Raw genomic sequence first — 20,634 nt, forward strand, 5'->3', positions numbered from 1 at the left:
ATCCCAACGCGTTTCCCCTATAGTATACAGCGGTTCATCAGGGGATCACAAATACAGTTTACACAAAGCAGTGGGGATTCTCGAAGAGAGAAAAGATAATATCTATATGGAGCAGATTTATATATAGCAAAACAAAAATAATAAGCAAGAAGACACAAAACAATGCCGATATTTCATATAGAATTTGCACTTTAAAGGCCAAATAAACAGCCTCAGTATAATTCAAACAACACATACTGAGGCTGTTTATTTGTGCAAATTCTATATGAAATATCTGCATTGTTTTGTGTCTTCTTGCCTATTATTTTTGTTTTGCTATATATAAATCTGCTCCATATAGATATTATCTTTTCTCTCTTCGAGAATCCCCAATCCTTTGTGTAAACTGTATTTGTGATCCCCTGATGAACCGCTGTATACTATAGGGGAAACGCGTTGGGATATACAGGTGTTCATCATTGGAGAATTATGTTCTTTTGATATATGTATAGTTTTTTTTCTATATGATAGGGTTTTTCTACTTTAATAAATTGTTATATGAGAAGCTATATTTTTTGGATTGAGAAGCTATATTGACACTTATGTGTCAATCTGTCAGTGATAATATTGGGGGGGGGGGTCACCATTATGGCACATATCAGGGTCTTACCGGTGACTGTCAGGATTCACTTCGACTATTCCCCGTGAGGACGGGCATTCTCCTTCTTCCATCTCATAATAAATCGCCAGCTCACCACCCTAGAGCAAGAAGAAGAAACCAAAAAGGAACACATTGTATAATAGCACAGAGAACAGAGCCGCGCCAACCCTCACCAGCTCCACCATCATCAATGCCACGTGATAGGAAACAAGCTCTAGTACCCGACACTGATGCCCCACACCATAACGTCAGATACACCGTGACATTATCATTGCTTCAATAATCACACCCGGCAGGCACCACTTTAACATTATCTGGCATATGTGGCGCGGATAATGACGTCAGGAGTCACACGTGGCACCACTTCAACCTCTAATGAAGTTGAGGTGGTGCCACACGTGACTGCTGAGGTTTCAGAGGTACCACTTGTGGCTACAGTCATATGTGGAACCATTATAAGCTAAGCAAACACATATGGCATTACTGTAACTTCATGTGTGGTTCACCACATGTGGCACCATCAAACTTCATAAAATTCACACGTGGCAGCACCATTACCTCAACAGTTACACGTGGCAGCACCATTACCTCAACAGTTACACGTGGCAGCACCATTACCTCAACATTTACACGTGGCAGCACCATTACCTCAACAGTTACACGTGGCAGCACCATTACCTCAACAGTTACACGTGGCAGCACCATTACCTCAACAGTTACACGTGGCAGCACCATTACCTCAACAGTTACACGTGGCAGCACCATTACCTCAACAGTTACACGTGGCAGCACCATTACCTCAACAGTTACACTCAACAGCTGAGGTTATGGTGCTGCCACACGTGACTGCTGACATTGTAGAGGAGCTACATGTGACTGGTGTGGTTGTGGTGGTACCATTTGACTGCTGTCATATGTGGAACCATAAAAACCTCAGTAGTCACATGTGGCATTACCATAACCTCAGCAGAGTAAACCCCTTATGGCACCAGTAAACCCCTTAAAAGTCACACGTGGTGTCACCATTACCTCAGCAGTTACATGTGGCACCACCACAACCTCTTTGTTAACGATGTCATGGTGCCATGTGTAACTGATGTTGTATGTGGCACCACCACAACGTCAGCAGTCCCATGTTGCACCGTTATAAGCTCTGCAGAAGTTTTGGTGCTGCCACGCGTGACTGCTAACATTGTTGGGGAGCCATATGAGGTTGAGGAGGGACCACTTGTGACTGTTATATGAGGCACCACTACAACTTCAGCAGTCACATGTGGCACCACCATAGTTGTGGTGCTGCTACGTGTGACTAAGATTGTGGTGGCCATTGTTATAGCCTCACCAGTCACATGTGACAATGCCACGACTTCTGCCATAGTGCGTGGCACCACCATAAGCTCTGCTGGAGTTGCAGTGACGCTCTGTGTGACTACTGAGGTTATGTTGCTGCAACATGTGACTGCTGCCATATGCTGCACCATAAAAAGTGGGACCACCATAACCCTCGAAGTAACATGTAGCATTGTTAAACCCTCAATCACACGTGACAGCACCACAACTCCAGCAGTCACACGTGGCACCATCCTAACAGCAGCCATCACACGTTTCACCGCTATATTCTCAGAAGTAACATGCAGCATTGTCTTAGCCTCACCAATCACATGTGACAACCCCCCCCCCACCCACACACACACACACACACACACACAACTTTAGCAGCCACGTGTGGCACCATCCTAACATCAGCATTAAAACGTGGCCTTAGTTTTCACGCCCGCCAAGACCAGAGCAAGCGCCGTTTACCTTCATCCTGAAAAATTTAAGCACTTGGGCCATGTCAAAGTTCTGGTCGGCACATAACATGTCGGCGGCGATCTGTGCGGGGAAGAAGTAATAAGACAAATGTAGATGTAATGTATCATGAACAGCCACGGACAGTCACCCCAAGGCCCCCCCCCCTCCCCCCCCCTCCCCCCCCCCACCACCACCACCACCACTACCACCAATATCCTACAAATTACATCCGAGAACGAGTCTGTTCCCTCTGGTGTCAACAGCAAAAAGCGCAATGAATTGTGAATAATGAATTTGGATTTTGCGACGTGTGCGCCGGCATCCACCGCCGAGTGTTATCTCCACAAAATAGACAGCGCCGAGGCTGCGGCTGACGCCGTCTAATCCTTAAACTGCCTTTGATTGGACAATCGCATGTTCAGCCATGATATCCTCCTGCGTCTCACCAGAAGAGAACGCGCGCCGCAAATACGAAAGAGATGGCGGCCAAATAAATCTATTTACCGGGCTCAGCTGTAAGACCCTGGACGCTGCCGTCACTTATTAAATCAGGAGGAGACACTTTATCAGAGAAGACGACGCAGGAATATTGATCAGGGAAATGCGGTGACACTCGTGGGTCATTGTCTATGCATTGTTAGGCGCCGCGGACAACATCGAAGACAAACGCACAATTATGGCGGTACAATGTACGACAGGTGCCGCGGTATGAAGCGAATGTGCACTTATTTCATAATTTATACAGGTACTTATGGTTTTAAATTGCCTACTGCAGTGTTTCCCCAACAAGGGTGCCTCCAGCTGTTGCAAAACTACAACTCCCAGCATGCTCGGACAGCTTTCGGGCATGCTGGGAGTTGTAGTTTTGCAACAGCTGGAGGCAACTTGGTTGGGGAACACTAGTCTTATGCAAAAAAAACAAATCCCCTGCATAGAAAAAGAGTTACATAAGCAATAATAATTCCATCTGAATTTACCAAATGAGCTCCCCCTAGTGGTGGCAGCTGGTAGACAAAATTTTATCACGTTATAGTCTAAACAAGTGGGGACTGCAGTGTAAGGCGCATGTCCACTTAACATTTAATAATATATAAAGGTCTGTATAGTGTTCAGGTTTTAGTCTAATGCAGCGCTGAGAGTTGTAGTCTAACGCATGCTGGGAGTTGTAGTTTTGCAACAGCTGGTGGCACCCTGGTTGGGAAACACTGGTCTAATACAAAGCCCTAAACCCCCTGCATAGACCAAGACTGACATGATACGATACATTAATAATTCCATCTGCATTAACCTCATGAGCTCCACCTAGTGGTGGCAGCTGGTAGACAGCATTTTATTACAATATATAGTCCATATAGTGGCCAGGCCTTGTCTAATGCAGTGGTTCCCAACCAGGGTGCCTCCAAGTGGTGCAAAACTACAACTTCCAGCATACCCGGACAGCCTTCGGCTGTCCGGGCATGCTAGGAGTTGGAGTTTTGCAACAGCTAAAGGCACCTTGGTTGGGAAACACTGCATTAGACAATTACATTCTGACTACCAGCTGCAGCCACTAGGTGGGGCTCATGAATTTAATGCAGATGGCATTCTGGGAGTTGTAGTTTTACAACACCTGGATGCACCCAGGTTGGAACACACTAGTCTTATGCAAAACCCCAAATCCCCTGCATAGTGAAAGAGTTACATAAGCAATAATAATTCCATCTGCATTAACCTAATGAGCTCCCCCTAGTGGTGGCAGCTGGTAGTCAGAATTTTATCACATAATATACTCTAAGGAGGGGATTTGGAGCTTTGTATCAGAAAAGTAAAGCTCCATACCCAATTGCACAAATGCCAGGAGGGTGACACTCACCACCATGATGTCATCATTCAGCTTCTTGCTGGATATCGCGAGCTCCAAATCAGCGACTGCTCCAAGCCGGGTGTCATAGGTGGTTGTCCCATCATTAATTATATTGTTCACGGGGAAGTCATTGGCCGTCGCCCAGCGCTCATAGTGTTTATATCTAATGGGTAGTGAGAGATCCAGTGTGACCACAGTGACCTCACCAGCAGAATAGTGAGTACAGCTCTGGAGTATAATACAGGATATAACTCAGGATCAGTACAGGATAAGTAATGTAATGTATGTACACAGTGACCTCACCAGCATAATAGTGAGTACAGCTCTGGAGTATAATACAGGATATAACTCAGGATCAGTACTGGATAAGTAATGTAATGTATGTACATAGTGATCTCACCAGCAGAATAGTGAGTACAGCTCTGGAGTATAATACAGGATATAACTCAGGATCAGTACTGGATAAGTAATGTAATGTATGTACATAGTGATCTCACCAGCAGAATAGTGAGTACAGCTCTGGAGTATAATACAGGATATAACTCAGGATCAGTACTGGATAAGTAATGTAATGTATGTACACAGTGACCCCACCAGCAGAATAGTGAGTACAGCTCTGGAGTATAATACAGGATATAACTCAGGATCAGTACTGGATAAGTAATGTAATGTATGTACACAGTGACCTCACCAGCAGAATAGTGAGTACAGCTCTGGAGTATAATACAGGATATAACTCAGGATCAGTACAGGATAAGTAATGTAATGTATGTACACAGTGACCCCACCAGCAGAATAGTGAGTACAGCTCTGGAGTATAATACAGGATATAACTCAGGATCAGTACAGGATAAGTAATGTATGTACACAGTGACCTCACCAGCAGAATAGTGAGTACAGCTCTGGGGTATAATACAGGATATAACTCAGGATCAGTACAAGATAAGTAATGTAATGTATGTACACAGTAACTCCACCAGCAGAATAGTGAGTACAGCTCTGGGGTATAATACAGGATATAACTCAGGATCAGTTCAGGATAAGTAATGTAATGTATGTACACAGTGACCTCACCAGCAGAATAGTGAGTACAGCTCTGGAGTATAATACAGGATATAAATCAGGATCAGTACAGGATAAGTAATGTAATGTATGTACACTGTGACCCCACCAGCAGAATAGTGAGTGCAGCTCTGGTAATATAATACAGGATATAACTCAGGATCAGTACAGGATAAGTAATGTAATGTATGTACACAATGACCTCACCAGCAGAATAGGGAGTACAGCTCTGGAGTATAATACAGAATATAACTCAGGATCAGTACAGGACATGTAATGTAATGTATGTACACAATGACCTCACCAGCAGAATAGGGAGTACAGCTCTGGAGTATAATACAGGATATAACTCAGGATCAGTACAGGATAAGTAATGTAATGTATGTACACAGTGACCTCACCAGCAGAATAGTGAGTACAGCTCTGGAGTATAATACAGGATATAACTCAGGATCATTACAGGATAAGTAATGTAATGTATGTACACAGTGACCTCACCAGCAGAATAGTGAGTACAGCTCTGGAGTATAATACAGGATATAACTCTGGATCAGTACAGGATAAGTAATGTAATGTATGTACACAGTGACCCCACCAGCAGAATAGTGAGTGCAGCTCTGGTAATATAATACAGGATATAACTCAGGATCAGTACAGGATAAGTAATGTAATGTATGTACACAGTGACCCCACCAGCAGAATAGTGAGTGCAGCTCTGGAGTATAATACAGGATATAACTCAGGATCAGTACAGGATAAGTAATGTAATGTATGTACACAGTGACCCCACCAGCAGAATAGTGAGTGCAGCTCTGGAGTATAATACAGGATATAACTCAGGATCAGTACAGGATAAGTAATGTAATGTATGTACACAGTGACCTCACCAGCAGAATAGTGAGTGCAGCTCTGGAGTATAATACAGGATATAACTCAGGATCAGTACAGGATAAGTAATGTATGTACACAGTGACCCCACCAGCAGAATAGTGAGTACAGCTCTGGAGTATAATACAGGATATAACTCAGGATCAGTACAGGATAAGTAATGTATGTACACAGTGACCCCACCAGCAGAATAGTGAGTACAGCTCTGGAGTATAATACAGGATATAACTCAGGATCAGTACAGGATAAGTAATGTAATGTATGTACACAGTGACCTCACCAGCAGAATAGTGAGTACAGCTCTGGGGTATAATACAGGATATAACTCAGGATAAGTACAGGATAAGTAATGTAATATATGTACACAGTGACCTCACCAGCAGAATAGTGAGTACAGCTCTGGAGTATAATACAGGATATAACTCTGGATCAGTACAGGATAAGTAATGTAATGTATGTACACAGTGACCTCACCAGCAGAATAGTGAGTACAGCTCTGGGGTATAATACAGGATATAACTCAGGATCATTACAGGATAAGTAATGTAATGTATGTACACAGTGACCTCACCAGCAGAATAGTGAGTACAGCTCTGCAGTATAATACAGGATATAACTCAGGATCAGTAATGTATGTACAGTATGTGAGACCTGTATTATATGGTAATCAGAGTCGGAGTTGAACTTTACACTTAGTAAGAACATGTTGAGAAGAAAACTATTTGCAGTCGGGGTTCATACTTGTCAGCATTGGTCACCAGGTAAACTTCACTGAAGAGTTGTCTCCTGAAATAAAACACCAACAATAAATGATGAATATCTCTAAACATTATAGGGGATAACAAAACATACATGAGGATTTATTTCATTGCCTATCCAGACCACTCTCCTTAAAGGGGGACTCCACTGCCCCGGCATTCGGAACATTTTGTTACGAGCGCCGGGTGCAGGTTGTTGAGGTTGTGACGTCACGGCCACACCCCCTCAATGCAAGTCTATGGGAGGGGGCGTGGCAGTCGCCACGCCCCCTCCCATAGACTTGCATTGAGGGGGCGTGGCCACGATGTCACAAAATGTTCCAAACGCTGGGGCAGTGGAATACCCACTTTTAAAAGTTCGGCAAGGCCCTACCCCTATTATTTATGTTGCAGACAACTTACGTGTTTACAGCTTTCCACCAGAAGTCCAGAATCTTCTTCCCCCCGACACCAGGCAGCAGAGCCTTGGGAACGTCCTCCAAAAAACTGTACAACCCGCTCTGGTCATTCTAGAAGGGATTCGGGAAAAAAAAGAGAAAAGATTGTGAAATGTTAATAGGATTAAATGTCACATAATAGTAAATATAACAAAAAGAAGTCCGAGTGATGATGTAATACTTGGCGATGACGACCGCTGCCAAGGACAATTTACTTTGTTCTAGGACAGAGTTTCCCAACCAGGGTGCCTCCAGCTGTTGCAAAACTACAACTCCTAGCATGCCCGGACAGCCAAAGGCTGTCCGGGCATGCTAGGAGTTGTAGTTTTGCAACAGCTGGAGGCACCCTGGATGAAAAAACACTGTTCTAGGGAGTTGTGATTTTAATAAAAACATGGGCGCTGTCAAATAAAAAAATGTTTTATATGTTGTACATCTTGGCAAAACATTAAAGGGGTACTCCGCCCCTGGCATTTTATCCCCTATCCAAAGGATAGGGGATAAGATGTCAGATCGCCGCGGTCCCGCTGCTGGGGACCCCGGGGATCGCTGCTGCAGCACCGCGCTATCATTACAGCACAGAGCGAGTTCGCTCTGTGCATAGTGACGAGCGATACAGGGGCCGGAGCAGCGTGACGTCATGGCTCCGCCCCTTATGACATCACGGCCCGTCCCCTTAATGCAAGTCTATGGCAGGGGGCGTGACGACCGCCACGCCCCCTCCCATAGACTTGTTTTGACGGGGGCGGGCCGTGATGTCACAAGGGGCGGAGCCGTGATGTCATGAGGGGCGGAGCCATGATGTAACGATGCTCCGGCCCCTGTATTGCCCGTCATTATGTGCAGAGCAATCTCGCTCTGTGCAGTAATGATAGCGCGGTGCTGCAGCAGGGATCCGCGGGGTCCTCAGCAGCGGGACCGCGGCGATCTGACATCTTATCCCCTATCCTTTGGATAGGGGATAAGATGTCTAGGGGCGGAATACCCCTTTAACCTTTCTAATATACTTGTTTTTTTTTTTTTATATAATGGTTTATTTAAAAAAAAAAATTTTAAAAGACCAATAGGGGTCCCCATACCATCCAGAAACAATGCATCAGCTGGGACAAAGTCCAGAAAGTGAGGGCAGGACTAGCACACCTCTGTGCTCACTCCTGTCCTATCAGACTGCAGCATGAAAACAGAGAGGAGGGGGTTACAGAGCAGCCTGCAGTGATTGGATAAGGAGACCCAACACAGCAGACTCAGGGAGGAAGTGAATACATGGTGAGTAAGGACGGGCTCAGTGCTTGCCTCGGACACGCCCCTTCCTGGGCAGTGGATGCCAGATTAAGTGAGAAGCAGAACAGAGGGGTTTGTAAACCAAATACTTAAAAAAAAGACATGTAAAGGATGTGCAACACCTAGTGAGTAACATATAGAAGAATTATTCTTTTCCAAGATATGACAGTGTGTGGAAGCGAAAGAGTTGAGAAATTTTCCTGAAAGCCGCCAAAAATTTGCAAGAAATACAATACAAATATAAAAAATTTAGATAAAATGATAAATCTCCCCAAATTTGTTTAAAATCTCAAGGTACAAATCCAAAAAGGAAAATTCTCAATGCATATTTGGGGTTCGTTCACACAGGCGGATTACCTGCGGAATTTCCGCAGCGTATCTGCTGCAGAAAATCTGCAGTGGATTTTGCTACCATTGACTTTAAGGGGTCAGCAGAAAATCCCCAATAGAGGCAGATTTGCCGATTTTTTTCCTGACCCATTGAAGCCAATAGTAGCAAAATCCGCTGCAGATTTTCTGCAGCGGATACGCTGCGGAAATTCCCCAGGTAATTCGCCCGTGTAAACGTACCCTATGGGTAAGGCCACACGTAGCATGTCTGCAGTGTATTTCATGCTGGGCTCCCTGCTTTGCCCATATGTCTGCTCATAGCAGCAATCCACCGCTACGAGCAGACACACAGGGATCTATGAGTCTGTAGTAAACAGAGCGCGCACGCGTAGTTTGCACATCACGATCACTCCCCCAACTCCCTGAGAATGCGCGCGCAGTTTACTACAGACTTGCAGATCCCTGTGCGCCTGCTCGTAGCGGCGGATTGCTGATACGGACAGACACACAGGACACACGGGCACAATCATCGTCGCATCCGCAGCGTGAAATACGCTGCAGATGCGCTACGTGTGACCCTACCCTAAAGCAGTGATTCTCAACCAGTGCACCTCCAGTGGTTGCAAAACTACATCCGGGCATGCTGGGAGTTGTAGTTTTGCAACAGCTGGAGGCACACTGGTCAGGAAACACTGAGGCTAGGTTTCTACACAACTTATTTTTGGTCTGAAAAATAAAAAAGTCAGTCACAAAAAAAACGCCCCCTTATTTTGCATTCCCCCCAAAAATAGTGGGTTTAAGTCTTGGTGCTAATTTCTTTGGTGTTTATTCGTGACGCAAGGAAGTGAAGAATTGGTGGATAAAAAAATAAGGAAATAAGGAAAACACCAAAAGGAAAAAACGCCATCAATCAGGGTTCATTGCCGTGGAATTTGCAGCGGGGACTTAATCCCTGCAATTGAAAGTCTCTACAGCAGTGGTCTCCAAACTGTGGACCTCCAGATGTTGCAAAACTACAACTCCCAGCATGCCCGGACAGCCAAAGGCTGTCCGGTGCATGCTGGGAGTTGTAGTTTTGCAATATCTGGAGGTTTGCAATTTGGAGACCACTGCTGTACAGGGAAGAAGAAGCAATAGAGAAGAGGGAGACCTTGATGTGGCTTTCCAGCAGGGTGCCATGTCCGGCCACCAGCAGTATACAGATCATGGTGTCAGCTCTGCAGATCACATTGCCCAGGCACCCAGTGTGGGATTCTTTATGTGACCGACCCCCTGCTCCATGACACCTCAGCACAAGCCCTTGTCTGGTGTAAACTCCCACAATCCTCCTGTGCTCCCCGGCTCCTCCCCCGCTCGCTCTGTATAGGGTGAACAGGGTGGGAGGAGCCGCAGAGTCCAGGCTGGGGGAGGGGGAAATGACACATTGCAACTAAATGTCACTTGTTTCACACTGTGTAAAATAATAAGGCCAGGTCCCCACAGCGTGTTATATGTGTTATATTGTATATGTGTTATATGTGTTATATATGTGTTATATTGTATATGTGTTATATTGTATATGTGTTATATGTGTTATATATGTGTTATATTGTATATGTGTTATATGTGTTATATTGTATATGTGTTATATGTGTTATATTGTATATGTGTTATATGTGTTATATTGTATATGTGTTATATTGTATATGTGTTATATGTGTTATATATGTGTTATATGTGTTATATATGTGTTATATGTGTTATATATGTGTTATATGTGTTATATATGTGTTATATGTGTATATGTGTTACATTGTATATGTGTTATATATGTGTTATATGTGTTATATTGTATATGTGTTATATATGTGTATGTGTTATATGTGTTATATTGTATATGTGTTATATGTGTTATATTGTATATGTGTTATATGTGTTATATGTGTTATATTGTATATGTGTTATATTGTATATGTGTTATATGTGTTATATGTGTTATATGTGTTATATTGTATATGTGTTATATGTGTTATATTGTATATGTGTTATATGTGTTATATGTGTATATGTGTTATATTGTATATGTGTTATATGTGTTATATGTGTTATATTGTATATGTGTTATATTGTATGTGTTATATGTGTTATATTGTATATGTGTTATATGTGTTATATGTGTTATATTGTATATGTGTTATATGTGTTATATTGTATATGTGTTATATGTGTTATATGTGTTATATTGTATATGTGTTATATTGTATATGTGTTATATTGTATATGTGTTATATGTGTTATATTGTATATGTGTTATATGTGTTATATGTGTTATATTGTATATGTGTTATATTGTATATGTGTTATATGTGTTATATTGTATATGTGTTATATGTGTTATATGTGTTATATTGTATATGTGTTATATTGTATATGTGTTATATGTGTTATATATGTGTTATATTGTATATGTGTTATATATGTGTTATATTGTATATGTGTTATATTGTATATGTGTTATATGTGTTATATATGTGTTATATTGTATATGTGTTATATATGTGTTATATTGTATATGTGTTATATTGTATATGTGTTATATGTGTTATATATGTGTTATATTGTATATGTGTTATATGTGTTATATTGTATATGTGTTATATGTGTTATATTGTATATGTGTTATATGTGTTATATTGTATATGTGTTATATGTGTATATGTGTTATATGTGTGTATGTGTTATATGTGTTATATTGTATATGTGTTATATATGTGTTATATATGTGTTATATTGTATATGTGTTATATGTGTATATGTGTTATATGTGTGTATGTGTTATATGTGTATGTGTTATATGTGTTATATTGTATATGTGTTATATATGTGTATGTGTTATATTGTATATGTGTTATATGTGTTATATTGTATATGTGTTATATATGTGTTATATGTGTATATGTGTTATATATGTGTATGTGTTATATATGTGTATATGTGTTATATGTGTGTATGTGTTATATATGTGTATATGTGTTATATGTGTGTATGTGTTATATATGTGTATGTGTTATATATGTGTATGTATTATATATGTGTATGTGTTATATATGTGTATGTATTATATATGTGTATGTATTATATATGTGTATGTGTTATATATGTGTATGTATTATATGTGTGTATGTGTTATATATGTGTATGTATTATATATGTGTATGTATTATATATGTGTATGTGTTATATTGCATATGTGTTATATGTGTGTATGTGTTATATATGTGTATGTGTTATATGTGTATATGTGTTATATATGTGTATGTATTATATATGTGTATGTGTTATATGTGTATATGTATTATATGTGTATGTGTTATATATGTGTATGTATTATATATGTGTATGTGTTATATTGCATATGTGTTATATGTGTGTATGTGTTATATATGTGTATGTGTTATATATGTGTATGTGTTATATGTGTATATGTGTTATATGTGTGCATGTGTTATATATGTGTTGTGTTATATATGTGTATGTGTATATGTGTTATATATGTGTATATGTGTTGTGTTATATATGTATATGTGTTATGTATATGTGTTATATATGTGTATATGTGTTATGTATATGTGTATATGTGTTATATATGTATATGTGTTATATATGTATAAGTGTTATATATGTGATACTGTCTGCTGAGGCAATGTATCCAAGCCTATCATGTGTGATACTGTCTGCTGAGGGAATGTATCTAAGCCTATCATGTGTGATACTGTCTGCTGGGGCAATATATCTAAGCTTATCATATGTTATACTGTCTGCTAAGGCAATGTATCTAAGCCTATCATGTGTGATACTGTCTGCTAAATCAATGTATCTAAGCCTATCATGTGTGATACTGTCTGCTTAGGAAGTGTATCTAAGCCTATCATATGTGATACTGTCTGCTGGGGCAATATATCTAAGCCTATCATATGTGATACTGTCTGCTGGGGCAATATATCTAAGCTTATCGTGTGTGATACTGTCTGCTTAGGCAATGTATCTAAGCCTATCATATGTGATACTGTCTGCTGAGGCAATGTATCTAAGCCTATCCTGTGTGATACTGTCTGCTGGAGCAATATATCTAAGCTTATCATATGTTATACTGTCTGCTAAGGCAATGTATCTAAGCTTATCATATGTTATACTGTCTGCTGAGGCAATGTATCTAAGCCTATCATGTGTGATACTGTCTGCTTAGGCAATGTATCTAAGCCTACCATGTGTGATACTGTCTGCTTAGGCAATGTATCTAAGCCTATCATGCGTGATACTGTCTGCTTAGTCAATGTATCTAAGCTTATCATATGTTATACTGTCTGCTGAGGCAATGTATCTAAGCCTATCATGTGTGATACTGTCTGCTTAGGCAATATATCTAAGCCTGTCTGCTTAGGCAATGTATCTAAGCCTATCATGTGTTATACTGCCTGCTGAGGCAATGTATCTAAGCCTATCATATGTGATACTGTCTGCTGAGGCAATGTATCTAAGTTTATCATGTGTGCTACTGTCTGCTAAGACAATGTATCTAAGCCTATCATGTGTGATACTGTTTGCTTAGGCAATGTATCTAAGCCTACCATGTGTGATACTGTCTGCTAAGGCAATGTATCTAAGCCTACCATGTGTGATACTGTCTGCTAAGGCAATGTATCTAAGCCTATCATGTGTAAGGAGAATTCATAACAGATTATATAAACATGATGATACAATCCATTACAGCTCAGATTAGCGTAATGGAGATGCAGGGTGAACTTTGGGAAGTTTATCGGCTTGCTGGGACTTATAGTTGATTGCGCTGTATATGCCGGACTTGACTTGTATGCAGCCCACGCTAGACTTTGCACTTGACTAACTTGACTTGTATTGATCCCCGGACTTTAGTGCTTACTGCCAGGCTTTGGCTTTCACCCAGGCGCAGGGGTTAACTGGTAGTAGTAGATGTGTGGTTGCTGGACGAGGCCTTAGGCCTCATACTGATCAGTGCTATGCATATGCATTGCACTGATCAGTAATAGTAATCTAATGATTGCTATAAATAATCCCCTAGTGCAGTGGTCTCCAACCTGCAGACCTCCAGATGTGGCAAAACTACAACTCCCAGCATGCCCGGACAGCCAACGGCTGTCCGGGCATGCTGGGAGTTGTAGTTTTGCCACATCTGGAGGTCCGCAGGTTGAAGACCACTGCCCTATGGGGACAAAAAAAAGTGTAAAACAAAAAAATGAATAAGCCCCTCCCCCAATAAAAATTTTAATTACCCTTTTTCCTATTTTATCGAAAAAAAGTTTAAAAAAAAATTTTATAATCACATTTGGTATTGACCTGTGCGTAAATGTCCGATTTATCGAAATATAATGTAAAGGATCCCGTACGGTCAATGGCGTAAATGTAAAAAATAAAACTTGATGCTTTTTGGTCACATCCCATTCCAAACAAATTTAATAGAAAGTGATTATATAGTAAAAAAAAAAAAATTCAGATCATGCCGCAAAAAAATCATACAGTCCCGTATACGAAAAAATCCGAAAATTATATATATATTTTTTAAAAAGCAGTACAATAATAAAAAAAAGCATATATACATGGGTATCATTTTAATCGTATTGACTTACAGAATAAAAAGAAAATGTCAGATTTACCATAAAGTCCACTGTGTAAACCGAAACCCTCCAAAATTTGCAAAATAGCTGTTTTCTTTTCAATTTCCCCACACGAATAATATATTATTTTTTTAGTTTTTGGCATACATTCTATGGTCAATTGAAAAAGGTGACTACAAAAGTACAAAAAACAAGCCCTTACATGGGTCTGAAGAGGGAAATATAAAATAGTTGTGGAGGACGAAAAAAATGAAAACGGAAAAAAAAAACATATTGGTTGTGTCCTTAAGGGGTTAAAGTGGCTTCACTGTATATACACATATAAATATATACGGTATAGAAATATATAGATGATAGAGATAGGGGGTGAGTATAATAATTTGAGCAAGTGGCCTTAAACTGTGGGCCTCCAGATTAGAGATGAGCGAATTTACAGCAAATTCGATTCGTCACGAACTTCTCGGCTCGGCAGTTGATGACTTTTCCTGCATAAATGAGTTCAGCTTTCAGGTGCTCCCGTGGGCTGGAAAAGGTGGATACAGTCCTAGGAGACTCTTTCCTAGGACTGTATCCACCTTTTCCAGCCCACCGGAGCACCGGAAAGCTGAACTAATTTATGCAGGAAAAGTCAGCAACCGCCGAGCCGAGAAGTTCGTGACGAATCGAATTTACTGTAAGTTCGCTCATCTCTAGTCCAGATGTTGTAAAACCTCAACTCTGTGGAAAATAATGACCACAGATGCAGGGTTACGGAAAACTATCTTTTACTGAGGCAGGAATGATGGTAAAATCCTTTACAGTACACATCAGAGCAGGGGAAATGAAGAGTAACCCTTGGGAGCCCTTTTTGCCTTGATGGGACTTGTGGTACTTTTACTTGACTGACTTCTAGTTTCTGTAGACTTTAGACTTGTGATTTGAGACCACCCACACTGACTTAAGACTGGCTGTTGTAGTTTCCCCCGGAGCTTTGGCTTACTGCCAGGCATGGACTATAGACTATGGGTCCAAGAGTTGTCTGAGGCTTTCTATCTCCTACTATCCCAGACTGCAGACTACACCTAGGTTCTTGTAGATGAATGGCTGCTGAATTTTGAATTATCCTCTGGTCTCCTTTAGGTTACCACAGACTTCTCCTAACTCCTCTCCACACTGTACCTCAGCACTAAACTAAACTGACTAGCTCCTCCCCCTACACTATATAAAAATTTGTTTAGGGGCATCCCATTGGGGCATCAGGATCACATGGTTTAGTCTGTGCGGGCTTTCTATGCGGGTGCTGAATCTCCAGTTTCGGAAACCTCCGGGTTTCCGGGACTGGGGACGTGACGCTACGCCCCTTCCATTCATGTCTAAGGGAGGGGTGTGACGGCTGTCACGCCCCCTCCCATAGACATGAATAGAGGGGGCGTAGCGTGACATCACGACCCCAGTGTACTGTATGTTTTAGTGTAGAGCCCTGCATTGTGATCTGGTGGGGCAAAAACCCAAAACGTGCAGGCGCCAGCGGACAGGAGGCTATGCCTGTGGGTCTCGCAAATCACGCAAAATCCCGCACCGCCACCCCCGGCCGCCTCTATAAATGAAGTCCGGACTCCCAGTAGTCTCTCCCACCCTGACAGATAGACCAGATGATCATGCTGCTCTCAGTCTTGTCTCCTCCCCCGCCGCCTGTTGATGTGCTACGTCGTGCCGCTATTGTGTGGAGCCCGCTCAGCCTGCCGTGGAGGATCGTCGTCTCACCCGCCAGGCACGCTCCATCTTCACCTCCCGCCGGTAGGTAGTTAGTTGCCCGCTCCCCGCTGTATAACACGGCCCTGGTTAGGAGGTTCATGTGCTTAAGTTCCACTGCCACCAATGTTATTACAAGTTCAGGTGCGGGCCCGGCCGGGTACGTACAGACAGAGCATTCACCGGTCGGTGACCAGGTCCCAGGGCCTCTGCACACACACACTTCTATTCACATGGGGGTGAGTGCACTGCAAAGAATTGTGTGGTGTCCAAGTACAGGATATGCTCCTACAGTCCTGTCAGGTTGAGTCCTTGTACGTCCTCAGGGCTCTCCTGCAGTGTTCCCCCATAATGTGAATAGGTTGTATATTAAGTGCAAAGGACCTTTGAATGGGGTCACATGATTGTTAGTCACATGATAATGTTTGTCACATGTTTAAGTCATATGTTTGTTACCCAGAGAGCACCAGGTGACCTGCAGTTGGCCTATGGGCTCCTTGCTCAGCCCCCCCTTTATAAGCGGGGGAGGTACTACAATCTGTCTCTTCCACCACACTCTCTGCTGAGGTCAAGTCCAGTCCAGACGTCTCAGAGTCAGTGTCCAGCACATCTGGAGGCCTCAAGCCTAAATTACAGCCACAAGTCAGTAAGTCAAGTCATCTCTGTCTGCTGTCACTATCTTCAGTCAAGTCTATTATAGTCAGCGCGGCTGTGCTAAAGTCTGTCAAGTCACTACAAGTCCCAGCAAGCTGTGAGGTCCTTCTGTGTTACTGGTCACCTCTCTGGGATCCTGTCCTAGCTGTATAGACTGTTACCATCTGTCTACCTCAGTAAAGCTACCGTTAACCCTGACCTGGCCTTGGACTATTATTGCCCTGCCTAACTAGGACTAGTGGTACTACCTTCGGGTGGTTATCGGGAAAACCACGCCCTGGCGTCACGAACACGAAGGGGTTAATACCATCTACCCCTGGGCAACACCATCTGCCCCTTACACCTCACATCACACCCCATGGCTCACCACAATTGCACCCTAGTGTCTTCTACAGACCCTGGGGTGCAATGCTCTGCACATACTCCCATCTGTATAGCAGGACTCTGCAGTGCACACAAACTGCTATACACAAAGGGGGTATGTGCAGAACATTGCACCCTAGTTTCTGTACTACAGACACAAGGGTGCAATGCTCTGCAGATAACCCCATGTGTATAGCAATGTATAATGTTAGCGGGAGCAGGCGGAATGGAGAACAGACCTTGCGGGAGCGGGTGGGAATCGACAGAAATTCACCTGGAGCGGGATTTGAAAAAAACAGTCTGGTGTATAGATAGTATATATAATGTTGTGGTGTATATACAGTACTTGTAGTCTGGTGTATAGATAGTATATATAATGTTGTGGTGTATATACAGTACTTGTAGTCTGGTGTATAGATAGTATATAATGTTGTGGTGTATATACAGTACTTGTAGTCTGGTGTATAGATAGTATATATAATGTTGTGGTGTATATACAGTACTTGTAGTCTGGTGTATAGATGGTATATAATGTTGTGGTGTATATACAGTACTTGTAGTCTGGTGTATAGATGGTATATAATGTTGTGGTGTATATACAGTACTTGTAGTCTGGTGTATAGATGGTATATAATGTTGTGGTGTATATACAGTACTTGTAGTCTGGTGTATAGATGGTATATAATGTTGTGGTGTATATACAGTACTTGTAGTCTGGTGTATAGATAGTATATATAATGTTGTGGTGTATATACAGTACTTGTAATCTGGTGTATAGATAGTATATATGTTGTGGTGTATATACAGTACTTGTAGTCTGGTGTATAGATGGTATATAATGTTGTGGTGTATATACAGTACTTGTAGTCTGGTGTATAGATAGTATATATAATGTTTTGGTGTATATACAGTACTTGTAGTCTGGTGTATAGATAGTATATATGTTTTGGTGTATAGATAGTATATAATGTTGTGGTGTATATACAGTACTTGCAGTCTGGTGTACAGATAACACATATATTGTGTTGTGTCGCAGTTTTGCAGAGTTATTACTGTATATTCCGCAGGTAGAGTTGTATAGTTGTGGTATAGTTGTGTAGTTGTGGTATAGTTGTGGTATAGTTGTGCATAGTTGTGTAGTTGTAGTATAGTTGTGTAGATGTGGTATAGTTGTGTAGTTGTGGTATAGTTTCTGTAGGTGTGGTATAGTTGTGTAGGTGTGGTATAGTTGTGTAGTTGTGGTAGAGTTGTATAGTTGTGTAGTTGTGGTATAGTTGTGTAGGTGTGGTAGAGTTGTATAGTTGTGTAGATGTGGTATAGTTGTGTAGTTGTGGTATAGTTGTGTAGGTGTGGTATAGTTGTGTAGTTTTGGTATAGTTGTGTAGTTGTGGTATAGTTGTGTAGTTGTGGTATGGTTGTGGTATAGTTGTGTAGTTGTGTAGGTGTGGTATAGTTGTATAGTTGTGTAGTTGTGGTATAGTTGTGTAGTTGTGGTATAGTTGTGTAGTTGTGTAGGTGTGGTATAGTTGTGTAGGTGTGGTATAGTTGTATAGTTGTGGTATAGTTGTGTAGTTTTGGTAGAGTTGTGTAGGTGTGGTATAGTTGTGTAGGTGTGGTATAGTTGTGTAGTTGTGTAGTTTTGGTAGAGTTGTATAGTTGTGGTATAGTTGTGTAGTTGTGGTATAGTTGTGTAGGTGTGGTATAGTTGTGTAGTTGTGTAGTTTTGGTAGAGTTGTATAGTTGTGGTATAGTTGTGTAGGTGTGGTATAGTTGTGTAGTTTTGGTATAGTTGTATAGTTGTGTAGGTGTGGTATAGTTGTGTAGTTGTGTAGTTTTGGTAGAGTTGTATAGTTGTGGTATAGTTGTGGTATAGTTGTGTAGTTTTGGTATAGTTGTGTAGGTGTGGTATAGTTGTGTAGGTGTGGTATAGTTGTGTAGTTTTGGTATAGTTGTGTAGGTGTGGTATAGTTGTGTAGTTGTGGTATAGTTGTGTAGGTGTGGTATAGTTGTGTAGGTGTGGTATAGTTGTGTAGGTGTGGTATAGTTGTGTAGTTTTGGTAGAGTTGTATAGTTGTGGTATAGTTGTATAGTTTTGGTATAGTTGTGTAGGTGTGGTATAGTTGTGTAGGTGTGGTATAGTTGTGTAGTTGTGGTATAGTTGTGTAGTTTTGGTATAGTTGTGTAGGTGGGGTATATTTGTGTAGTTGTGATATAGTTGTGTAGTTGTGGTATAGTTGTGTAGGTGTGGTATAGTTGTGTAGGTGTGGTATAGTTGTGTAGTTTTGGTAGAGTTGTATAGTTGTGGTATAGTTGTGTAGTTGTGGTATAGTTGTATAGTTGTGTAGTTGTGATATAGTTGTATAGTTGTGGTATAGTTGTGTAGTTTTGGTATAGTTGTGTAGATGTGGTATAGTTGTATAGTTGTGTAATTGTGGTATAGTTGTATAGTTGTGTAGTTGTGGTATAGTTGTATAGTTGTGTAGGTGTGGTATAGTTGTGTAGGTTTGGTATAGTTGTGTAGGTGTGGTGTAGTTGTGTAGGTGTGGTATAGTTGTATAGTTGTGTAGGTGTGGTATAGTTGTGTAGGTATGGTATAGTTGTATAGTTGTGTAGGTGTGGTGTAGTTGTGTAGGTGTGGTATAGTTGTGTAGGTGTGGTGTAGTTGTGTAGGTGTGGTATAGTTGTGTAGTTTTGGTATAGTTGTGTAGGTGTGGTATAGTTGTGTAGTTTTGGTAGAGTTGTATAGTTGTGGTATAGTTGTGTAGTTGTGGTATAGTTGTGTAGTTTTGGTATAGTTGTGTAGTTGTGTAGATGTGGTATAGTTGTGTAGTTTTGGTATAGTTGTGTAGTTGTGTAGGTGTGGTATAGTTGTGTAGTTTTGGTATAGTTGTATAGTTGTGTAGTTTTGGTATAGTTGTGTAGGTGTGGTATAGTTGTGTAGTTGTGGTATAGTTGTGTAGTTGTGGTATAGTTGTGTAGGTGTGGTATAGTTGTGTAGGTGTGGTATAGTTGTGTAGGTGTGGTATAGTTGTATAGTTGTGTAGGTGTGGTATAGTTGTGTAGGTGTGGCATAGTTGTGTAGTTTTGGTATAGTTGTGTAGGTATGGTATAGTTGTGTAGGTGTGGTATAGTTGTGTAGGTGTGGTATAGTTGTATAGTTGTGTAGGTGTGGTATAGTTGTGTAGTTTTGGTATAGTTGTGTAGGTGTGGTGTAGTTGTGTAG

The 20,634-nt window shown here is 41.3% G+C and overlaps 1 protein-coding gene across 3 annotated transcripts in view; it reads right to left on the minus strand.

Annotated features, from left to right (window-relative positions):
* The window catches only part of LOC130294365 (uncharacterized), a 66,082-nt gene that overhangs the window by 22,206 nt on the left and 23,242 nt on the right, over positions 1-20,634 (minus strand). For 2 of the 3 annotated variants that reach the window (XM_056544058.1, XM_056544056.1), the window contains exons 2-6: positions 7,388-7,494; positions 6,969-7,013; positions 4,287-4,440; positions 2,444-2,515; positions 650-738 (exon numbers count right to left, since the gene is read on the minus strand). In XM_056544058.1, the coding sequence (XP_056400033.1) occupies positions 650-738; positions 2,444-2,515; positions 4,287-4,440; positions 6,969-7,013; positions 7,388-7,494 (467 nt within the window). Of the gene's footprint in view, positions 1-649; positions 739-2,443; positions 2,516-4,286; positions 4,441-6,968; positions 7,014-7,387; positions 7,495-10,183; positions 10,349-20,634 lie in introns of those variants that run through there. The other variant, XM_056544057.1, reaches the window with a different exon arrangement.

This window comes from Hyla sarda, chromosome 10, assembly GCF_029499605.1.
Source record: "Hyla sarda isolate aHylSar1 chromosome 10, aHylSar1.hap1, whole genome shotgun sequence".
Classification (NCBI taxonomy): Eukaryota; Metazoa; Chordata; class Amphibia; order Anura; family Hylidae; genus Hyla; species Hyla sarda.